Source organism: Eulemur rufifrons, chromosome 24, assembly GCF_041146395.1.
Source record: "Eulemur rufifrons isolate Redbay chromosome 24, OSU_ERuf_1, whole genome shotgun sequence".
Taxonomy (NCBI): domain Eukaryota; kingdom Metazoa; phylum Chordata; class Mammalia; order Primates; family Lemuridae; genus Eulemur; species Eulemur rufifrons.
The window spans coordinates 33785693-33796870 of record NC_091006.1 but is presented as its reverse complement, the minus strand read 5'-3'; the positions used below and the strand labels follow the sequence as shown (position 1 = coordinate 33796870).

Genomic DNA, 11178 nt, shown 5'->3' with positions numbered 1-11178 from the left:
CTTCATAGCATCGAGTGAATTATTCTTTTCAAGCGAATATATTTGACGGGATCTCCTTACAGAAACTGGCCAGATGGAATCTATTTCACAAACCAGTAAATGCAGGTGAAAACGGCTATATGTGAAGCAGTCATGAGTTTAACCCTCTCATGTCAAGTCCAGTCATGTCAGAAACAGCAATGATATTTAGAAGTGCATTATATAAATAATACATATATTACTAGACCACTATTGTATGTTAGCAAACAAAGACGTCTTTTAACTAGGTCTGCATAGCTAGGAAAATACAGTTAGCCGGCTAACTTTGAACATACTCAGTGTGTTTTTTTTGCTATGACTAAAACTCTACTTTGGCCTTAGCCTGTCAGAACTTAGATTCTGTCACTAATTAACTTTCAACAAACCCAGCATTAAATGTCCACTGTATCAAACACCATACTAGACATGGTAAGCAAAAATGAATGCTTCTTTTTAATCAGGTAAACAGACAAAAACAAACAAAAAAGAATTCTCAGAACAAAAATGCAATTAAAAAAAAAAAAAACTTAAAATTTGAGCAGGTAATGCTACAGGAAGCAGAATAACTAGATCTTCGTGGAATTGTCAGGAAGAGGTTTCTCCTGGATGGCTGTGTAGGAGTTTTAAGAAAAGGAATCGGATTTGGCAGGTAGGACATTACAGGCAAGGAAGACACAGAACTGAAAAGTTAAAGGGTAGAAGCGAGTAAATGCTGCCACTTGCGTCCACACCCAGGTGTGGCAGGACTGGCTCGGTGTTAGCTAAGGGTGGGCGAGGCAGTTTAAGGAAGGAAAGCTGCAGCCAAGCCAAGTGGTTCACAGCCGACATCTGAAGAGCAGGGAGGGAATGTGATAAAAACAAAGCATTTAAGTTTCGTTTGGTTTCGCTGCCACCAGTACACATCATAAGGGCAGATTTTTACATTCCTACATCTTTCAGCATTCTTCAGTCTCTGTCAAAGTGTTTAAGTACGCTTAATGCACAAGTTCTTAAAAAGTCAAGACACTCTGAGAAAGTCTTTCTGAAGTAAATGACCCGAAGAGCAGAGTCTGCAATGACGGAGAAAGGCAGGAGAGGGGCGGTTTTCTACCCTCCGCTTCTGTGCCAGTGTGCTGTAAACATTGTCAGGAACGCTAGGTTTTATACCAGGTTTTGTTTTTATTTTATTTTTGTTTTTGTTTTTGTTTTTGAGGCAGGGTCTGGCTCCGTTGCCCCGGCCACAGTGCCGTGGCGCCAGCCTAGCTCACCGCAACCTCACACGCCAGGGCTCGAGCGATCCTCCCGCCGCAGCCCCCGGAGCAGCCGGGAACCCAGGCGCGCGCCACAGCGCCCGGCTAATTTTTCTATTTTTAAGTGCTCAGCAAGCGTCTGGCCCCACACTAAGCACTCAACACATTATGATTATTATTTTGACCGTAGATCTCTCATAACTGTCTGAAATTCGGGTTTCTCAATTTCAGAGGAATAAACAGGCCACAGATGGTCTCCGAGGCTCCCGCCAGCGCCGACGATCTCGGGCATCGATTCAATATTTGCTGAACCGGGTAAACCGTGTCTCCGCGGGCCCGGCTCAGCGCTCGCCCGAGAACGGCCGGAGTTGGGGAAGGAGCGGCCCGCGGGTCCCGGGCGCGGTGTTTGGCGGTGGAGAACACACCACACGCCCTTCACCCAAGACCGATCGGCGGGGCCGCCGTCCCACCCCACCGCAGGAAGCCTCCTTCCCGGCTGCCGGCCCGCGGACGGCCACAGGCGCGCGCCCGAGCCGCCCGAGCCGCCCGAGCCGCCCAGGTCGAGTCCCGCCTCCGCTGCCGCTAGGACACGCCCCTTCCGGCCGAGGCCCCACCCCCCGCGCACACGGCGCGGCCCCGCACTCGGTCCCGCCCCGCCACGAGCTCGGCGTCCGGTCTTCTCAGCGCTCGCCGCCGGCCGCGTCCACCCCCGACGCTCTGAGGTCACCGACGGGGCCGGCCTGCGGGGGGCGGAGGGACGGAGGGAAGATGGCGGCAGGGGCCGGATATTGGCGCCGCCTCCCCCAATCCCGGAGCCGGCGCAGATGAGGCGGCTCGGCTGGGGCCAGCGGCGCTTTGGAAGCCGAGCTGGGGGGACCCTGGCGGTGGGGCCTGGCCCTGCTGGATGCCGGCGCCTCGGCTAGAGTGAGCGGCAGCGGCGGTGACGCCTCTTTCCTCGGGCTCTTTCCCTGTAGCCGTGAGTGCGAGCGGGAGGCCGGGATGGAGGACGTTAACTCCAACGTGAACGCGGACCAGGAGGTGCGGAAGCTGCAGGAGCTGGTGAAGAAGCTGGAGAAGCAGAACGAACAGCTGAGGAGCCGCTCGGGGGCCGTGCAGGGCGCAGGCTCCCTCGGGCCCGGCAGCCCGGTTCGGGCCGGCGCGTCCACTCCCTCCTCCGGCGCGGCGTCCCCGCGGGGCTTCCCCTTGGGCCTCGGCGCCAAGTCGGGCTGCGGGGCCGGGGCGGGCCCGAGGCGGACGAGTAGCGAGGAGCTGCGGGACGCCACCTCCCTGCTGGCGGCGGGCGAGGGCAGCTTGCTGGACGAGGTGGAGCCGCTGCGGCCCGACGAGCTGGAGCGCCTGTCAGGCTGGGAGGAGGAGGAGGAGAGCTGGTGAGCGCGGGGTGCCGGGCCGGGGCTGGGCGGCGACGGGCCTGGGGGCGGAGAGCGTCTTTGGAGGGTCCCCGTGCTAGGACGCCTCGCTTTGTGTAGCCAGGTCCGCTCTCTGGCGGAAACTCGGGGTTTCTTGCTTGGGCTGTGGGAAGGTCAGCTGGAGTTGGGGACTCGCGGCGTGCGCAAGGAAAAGGGCACGCAGCGCGTTCTCCTCTGGGTGCTGGACCCTTTGGGGGTCCGTGGGTTGGCACAGCCTGAGAAGGGCTGCTCGCCGTGGGGGGAGTCGGAGGTGGGAAACTGCCTTGTAGGAAGGGATCCGGCTTTGTGTGAAATACCGGCTTTCGGATGGTGGCCTGGGCATTTTGGATGTCGGGAGGGGTCTGCTTGGTGAGAATCCCCGGGTGCCGGGGGCAGCCCAAAGTCGTCTGCGTCTACGCGGCGGTCAGTGTTTCGGACCAGTGTGAGACGGGTGTATTTCCGGCGGGGATGGGGAGACCGTGTGAATCAGCACTCCCCTTTGGGCAGTGGGGTACAGCTTGCTTTGTGTGAAGAGGGCAGAGGCTGGTGCTGCTTTGTGTGAAGAGTCCGGGGTGGTACGAGAGCCCTGGTTCTTATTTTTTAAACAGGAATTGGGTCTGGCATTCTTCGGAGCTGTGAAGTGACAGTTATCACTCCCATCTTTCGTGTCCGCGTCCTCCTAGGGGCAGAGAAAAAGAGCCTTATGTAAAAATCTAAACCAAAACTGTGTTGTGATAAGCCACTTCTTGACGAAATTGTGACCCACACCTTAATAACACTTTCATGAATAGGAAGGACACGGGAGGCTTTTCATTTTATTGCTACCTGATGAAGATGTCCCAGGGAAAGTCTCTTAATTCATCCTTTCTGAAGTTTTAACTTTTAGTTAATATGTCCCTACTTTGTTGAAATTGAATCTTCTAATGTGGTGAAATCGAAATCCTTCATAGACTGTGGTATTGGAAGGCTGGAACTTTGCAGTGTTCCGAAGTGCTTTGCCTGGATTCAGGCCCTGGCTTTGCCACTTGCAAGCTATATGACCTTGGGCAAGTTACCCTGACCTAAACTTTCTTCCTCTATTTGATGGAGAAAATAATAGTTCGTACCTTTATAGAGTTGTGCAGATTGAGATGATCCATGTGGGCACTTAGTTAGCACTGGGTCTGACGTACAGTAAACTCTCTAAAACTAGCTGCTATTACTCTTAAGCCTGGTTATTTAAATCAAGAAACATTTAGAGAGTTCTTACATGATGGGTGGGAGATTCTAAAGATTCCTAAGTGTTGATCCGTGTTCATAAGGCAGTTACAGTCTTGTTGAGAGCTAACTTTTATGCAGTTAAATAAACTAGGATGTATACAGTGAATTGCCAAAAGAGTGATAGAACAAAAAGTACTGACAGTGGTCGAAAACTGAGAAGAAAATAATAGCCCAGAGTAGTTGGGACAAACTTTGACGAGGAGGTGGTTTTGGAGGCCCGGGCTAGGGAAAGAGTGGGAAGGACATTTTATGCTCTGACAACTACAAGAGCAAAGTCAGAGGTATTTGTAATAACCAATTAGGAATATTTGAATGGCAGAAGTACTCTTGAATGTATGATGTCAAGTCTTTATTTTATTGCCGAGTGATACCAAACATTATTAGAACTGACTGCGGTAGTGACAGCTTTTCATGTAAGTGTGAAATCACGTCCTCCCAAAGGAATCCTCGGTATGTGTGCACTTTAAAAGAACCCAGAATCATCTAAATATTGTCACATGCCTCTTCCAAATAATGATAATGATGCTGGTAATAATGAGGATTAGCTGCGCTCATAAGCCCATTTTAGATTATGTATTATTAGAACACATTGACTCCACTTGGAGAAGCTGATGAAGTCTTTGGCTGCTTTGGTTTCTGAGCATAGGCTTTGTTAAGGTAAAGCAAGTCTTAGATACTATGCCAGGAGTTTGTTTTGACCAGATGAGTCCTGCTTACTGCTTTGATCCTGGCTTCATATACTGATATTATAGATACCCTACACTTTTTCTGAAAAGATTTGTGTGAACCGAAAGTTGGATAAATCATATTTAAAATGCTTTTGGATATAAGTTGAAGGGGTGGATGTCAGTGGCAGGAAGATTCATATCAAGAGTTATTTCTTAGCAAGCTAAAAATCTACCTCCTGTAACTTCTACCTGTTGTATTTTCATTTTCATCTGGAGGAATGTTTTCCCCCAAGTGTGCATATCACAAACTGCTAGTCCTAAAGATGTCAAAAGGTGGAAGAATAATAGTGAGTTCTGGGGTCAAATAAATGTGGGAAAAACTGGGTTCAACAAAAATAAACAGGTTTCTTTAATGCTGACTTCTTTGAGACGCTCATGTGAACTGAACATAGTAAATCTCTAAGTGGTATGGTTTGTTTCTTAGATTTGAGCTCCCAAAGAACTAGTATCTTATAGAACACACACTTTTTTTTTTTGGCCCCAGCTTCATGATAAGAAATACATCTTACATCTCATGACCTAGTACACACACGCATATGAATAACTGAAACAAAAGTTTTGTAAACCTGTGGTTACTTTTACTACAAGTAAAACTCTAATGCTCTAATATTTTCTATTCTGTTCTATTTCGTTAGAAAAAAAATGCTGGTTACCACCTACTAAGCTGATTTTGTGACCCGTTAATGGTTTGTAACTCTGTTTGAAAAACACTGTTCTAGAATAACTCAGAAAAGTCGACGGACAGGAACTAACATTATTGTGCATCACGGTGTGTCCGGCTGTCCCAGGCAGCTTATAAATATTTTTGCATTTAATTTCTATGCATTTATGAGTTAGATATCATTTTCTAGGTAAGGAAACTTAATCTCTCTGTAAGCATCAAATAACATACAGTAAATGATGGCATCAGGATTTGAATCCAGGTCTTTATACATCAAAGCCTATGCTGTTCCCTATATATTTTGCTTTTTTCCTAGTGTAATCCCTTTCTCACATGAATGGCCCCATCATGTATTTGAAGACTACCGTCATGTCTCTGCCGACCTCTTCTCCCCACCACATACTCTGAGCATTCTCTTCTCTTTTCCAGAGTAAATAATCCCAGTTTATTTAATAATTTCATAAATAATGTCATTCTCTGGTCCTTCAACCATGGTTGTTTTTTTTCTTAACTCCAATTGCTCATGGTCCTTACACAGGTACCCAGAACTGTACTCAGCATTTTAGACGATACATGACCAGAGTATGGTGGGTATGTCTTGCTTGAGCTAAATTCTATTATTTTTTTAATCAAATACTTTGTTAACAATTTCAACTTCTGTTACTTGTGCTTAATGTGAGCCAGGAATATTGACTTCTCCAAATTTTTTAATACATAAGATGTTTAATACATAAGATATTGTATGAGTCTCCCTAACCTTGTTTTTTGTGTAATGAATATTTTTAGCTTAATTGTAAGGCTTTTAAATTTGATTTTGTTAGTCTTGATTTAGGCATTTAATGTTATCTATTCTTTCCGATTTTTTTGGTCATCTTTATATTTGGTAGGCATACATACTAGGTCTTCATTCAAATTATTGATAAAAATAATTAAATTGACAGAATAAATTACTCTGAAGTATACAACTCAACTAGGCTGCCTGTAGATTAACATCAATCCGTTAACAAACACGTTATGGCAGTTCAATAACTACTAGTTCCACCTATTATCGTCAGGCCTATATGACATTTTGTCTGGATATTATGAAAATCTTGCCAAATGCCTTGCTGTAATTAAGCTTTACTGTTCCTATAGGACTCTAACCTGCAACGAAGTAAACCTGTTAAAATAGAAATTGCAGTTAATTTGGTTTGACTTGTTCATGGTGAGTCTTCTGCCTTTCGTGTAATCACTTTTTCCTTTCCTAACTTCACAACATTCTGTTTAATCCAGTTTTGAATTTTGCAAGGAATCAGTTTGTTCTGGAATTTATTACCCAGGCTTTTGATCCTGCCCTTGTTTGCCATGGTATTTCAGACCGACAGTGATTCAGTGATAAAATTTCTATTCTTTTCCATCATTCGGAGGGGTGAGCTTAAACCCACGTCAAGGTATATTCTGGCTTACTAGATCAATTTTCTCTTACATTTATGAGGAGATTTTAAACTTAGACTAATTTCTCATCAATAATTTTGTTGATAAATTTTCCCAATTCAGAGATAGGTAGGTATGTTGTTTTTACTGTGTTTTTTTACTCATGGCTCTTCACTTCTGAGCGTTAATTTATTACATGAGCTCTTTATGTATGCTTTTTGTAGAGGGTGGTTAGTAAAATATTACTGTGATTTAATTTGATGAGCCTAGGTTAATAAAGCAGTTTAATTTGCATATCTGAATAGTTTGGCATTCTTTCACTGATTAACATCTCGGGAAGTTTTGTTTTCTAGACTCTTATGTACCAAGAAGATGTTATTTTAAAGCAATGTGGTTGATGTATGTTGTGTACATGTGTTTTAGATGAATCAGAAGTTATACATCTAGATGAATGTTCTACTCCCATCTTAGCAGTGGTTTTCCAGTGATTCTAATCTGGCTTTAAACTTTTTTCATTAATGAAACAAATTCTTAGAACCCCTGCATGCAGCACAATGTTTGAACATGGAGCGCATGATAATGCAAGTTCTTGCTTTCTTAAAAAATGGAATTTGGCCGAGAAGGGCCCCATGGCTGGTAAAATATGTTACAATCACTATTGTTTTAGCATGTTGCATGTACCAAGTTTTGTGTAAGGCATTTTATATCTGTTGAATAATTTAATGTTTTACGTTGTGTTATCCTCCTCTTTTTATTGTGGTAAGATATTCAGTGGCATTAAGTACATTCACGTTGTGCTGTTGTCACCACCATTCATCTCTAAAACTTTTTCATCTTCCGCAGTTGAAACTCTGTATCCGTTAAACAACCCCCTGTTCCCATGGTACCCAGCCGGGGCAACCACCAGTCTACTTTCTGTCTCTATGAATTTGACTACTCCAGGTACCTCACATAAGTGGAGTCATACAATATTTGCCTTTTTGTGTCAGGCTTATTTCATTTAGCATTATTTCTTCAGAGTTCATCCATGTTGTAGAATGTGTAATGTTATCAGCATTTTACAGTAAAGGAAGCTAAACCCAAAGTCACATAGCTTAATAAAGTGAAATTGAGATTCACACCAAGCCTCAAAGTCATATCTAAAGAAGAGCATTTGATCTTGATTTATTGAGCCTATAGATATTTAGCTTGGGGAAGAGAATACTTTTTAAATATTTGAAGGAGTGTAATAAGGATTATTAGACTTATATAACTTTGGAGGTCATCACTATAACAATAGGTATAATTTAGAGGTAGACAAATTTTGATTTAACATCAGGTAGAATTTTCTAGTAGAGCTATTCTTGGATGTATAGACCACCTTAAATTGTTGGAAGTAGCCTTCAAAAGACTACTGAATATTCCTGTGGCAAGGGATGTTAAAAAGAAGTTTAATAGTTGAATTAGGTGAATTCTAAGTGGTTTTTTTTTTTTTAATTCCATGTTTCTGTGATTAAAATATTGCAGTCTAGTTGGGAAAGTAAGATACTTTCAAGACAAAGTGCTAAGCGAAAGTGTGGGAGAGAACTTTAGCAATGGAAGCATCATGGATGTTTTTCTTCCAAGTCTATGGCATATTTCTCTGAATATCCTCAGTAGTGATTGGTTCTCTTCCTCTTGAGGGTATGTTTGAGTTTTGAAAGCTATTAGAAGTCATTATCATGCCAAGTGAATAAAAAAAAATGGGTTAGCAGGATACTTAAAAGTCCTCAGCAGTCCAGCGCTAATTCACCTTTTCCCTAGATCTACTTGCTTTTGCCGGAACACTTCATGAACATTCATGCCTTTTGGCTTTTGATCTTCATTCTGCATATATTAATAGTTATCTTTTATTCTCCTCTTACCAAAATCTTACTTGTTCTTTAAAGTGCAACTCAGATTTTTTTCTCCTTTGTGAAATTCTAACTTTTCAGCTTGGTTTACTTCTTCAGTGTTAACCTATCACTGTTTATATATCCTTTTTTTAGAGCATATTTAACAACCTTGTACTTTGGTCTGTCTCTTCTAGATTATGAGCAATATAAGCAGAGGGAGAGTATCTTACTCATCTTTATGTTTCTGAACAGGACCACAATATTTTGTGTGTAGCAATGGTTTAGTTACATTGAATTAAATTGAATTAATTTGATTATCAGTGATGTTTGGTTAAAATGAGGTGAGGCTTTAAAATAATGAGACCAAATTTCTTGCTTGACCCTTATGCCAGTCACAAATGAGGGATTTCACACATGTTCTGAATAATGGCAGGATTGAGTCCGTACTCTCCCATGATGAATTAAAGTAGTACTGTCTAGATACAGTGACTGACGTTAAAAAATCAGTTTGAAAATGAACCAAAACAGTGATGTGGTTATCTTTGGTGAGATTAAAAATGCATTTTGTTTTAAACTTTGTACTTTTGTGATTTCCAAATTTTCTGATATGAATATAAGTTGCTTTTATAATTTAAAAAATCCTATTGATAAAATTTAAGTCAGCTTCCTTACCCTGTGGTCATGTAGGAATCATAATGTAACATGATATAATAAAAGCCATTGGTGTTTTCCTTGTTACTTAGTGGTAGTAAGATTATGTATCATAGATGAAGACATTTTGGTTCCAATAAGTTTAGACGTGCTTTTTTTTTTTTTTTTTTTTTTTTGAGACAGAGTCTCACTCTGTTGCCCGGGCTAGAGTGAGTGCCGTGGCGTCAGCCTAGCTCATAGCAACCTCAAACTCCTGGGCTTAAGCGATCCTCCTGCCTCAGCCTCCCGAGTGGCTGGGACTACAGGCATGCGCCACCATGCCCGGCTAATTTTTTTTTTTGTATATATATATTTTAGTTGTCCATATAATTTCTTTCTATTTTTAGTAGAGACGGGGTCTCACTCTTGCTCAGGCTGGTCTTGAACTCCTGACCTCGAGCGATCCACCCGCCTCGGCCTCCCAGAGTGCTAGGATTACAGGCGTGAGCCACCGCGCCCAGTCTAGACATGCATTTTTGATACAATTGGAACCGAGGTCAGCTGATGTATATTGATCTTATGATCTCTTCTTGTTTGGTTTAAATTTAACAGTTTAATTGGACAGAAAAAGATTCATGAACTGGATAAAAAGATTCACGAACTGAACAGCACTGAGGACCAAAAGTGGTTCAGAATTATCCCTGTTCTTGTTTTTAACTTGCATTTTAAAAATGAAATTCCACAAGTGTAATTATTAAAACATTTATTGGATTTACCTAAATAAACTATGTAGTCTGTTTTCTCTTTCTCTCTCTCTCACACACACACACACACACACACACAAACCTACAACTTTATTTTCCAGAAATACCCAGAAAAGGAACCCCAGAGCTGTGTAGCTCACATCCTCTGAGCCTTCTGGAAGTTGCTTCTGCTCCTCAGTCCCATCTTTGGGACCACTGTGCATGTGAGTCCCTATGCCCAACTCCCCAGGGAGCCTGGAGCTGATGCTTTGGTGGCCCAAAGGGGCTACTTACCTTCTCTCTCCACTTACAAAGACCCCTGCCTCCTTGCCCTTCTGCTAGGAACATACAGAGGAATATATTTACAAGTTAACCTTACAACTAGTATAATTTTGGCCAGGCATGGTGGTTCACGCCTGTAATCCTAACACTTTTGGAGGCCAAGTGGAGGATCACTTGAGGCCAGGAGTTCAAGACCAGCCTGAGCAAGAGCAAGAGCAAGACCCTGTCTCTACAAAAAATAGAAAATTTAGCCAGGTGTGGTGGTGCATGCCTGTAGTCCCAGCTACTTGGGAGGCTGAAGCAGGAGAATCTTTTGAACCCATTAGTTTGAGGTTGCAGTGAGCTATGATCATGCCCCTGCAGTCTAGCCCAGGCAACAGAGTGAGACCATGTCTCAAAAAAGAAAAAAAACTAAAAAAAAACCTAGTGTAATTTTGACATGATTTTTTAAAAAGAGACAATTTGGTCAGTAAGTAGCAGAATTAAAGTAGTGTCTTCATGTAAATGGGTTGAGTTATGGTAATATAGTAATACTATTCCATATACTATTGACCTTGTACAAGCCTAAGCATGCTGGATGTGACTCCTGTTGTGTTAGTTTTTAGTAGAAAAATGAATTTGTAAAAGAATGTAGGATTGAAGGCTTTCAGTAATATAAGTTCTTGTTTTGCCTGTTCCTTTTACTCAACATCATGTCCTTGGGGATCTAAATTATGGAGGAAATGAACACCTTTAGGAACAAACTAGCTTATTTAAGAGAAAGGCTTTAAATGAGATCTTTAAACTAGGAGTGGCTCCGAAAATGCGGAAGTTTATTTTGATCTGGGAAAAGTCTCAAATTCTGTAATGAAGTCGAAATTTTCTTAAGCACTATAGAGAAAAAGAAAAATTACATCTCCTTGAAATGTGAGGGTTAATAGAAGCAAGATAACGCAGTACCACTGTGTCTGATATA

At 42.7% G+C, this 11178-nt stretch overlaps 1 protein-coding gene across 2 annotated transcripts in view; it reads left to right on the top strand.

Annotated features, from left to right (window-relative positions):
* Positions 1-2185: 2185 nt before the first annotated feature.
* The window catches only part of SLAIN2 (SLAIN motif family member 2), a 57446-nt gene continuing 48453 nt past the window's right edge, over positions 2186-11178 (top strand). For both annotated transcript variants that reach the window (XM_069456767.1, XM_069456766.1), the window contains exon 1: positions 2186-2635. In XM_069456767.1, the coding sequence (XP_069312868.1) occupies positions 2247-2635 (389 nt within the window). In that variant the 5' untranslated portion in view covers positions 2186-2246. The remainder of the gene's footprint in view (positions 2636-11178) is intronic.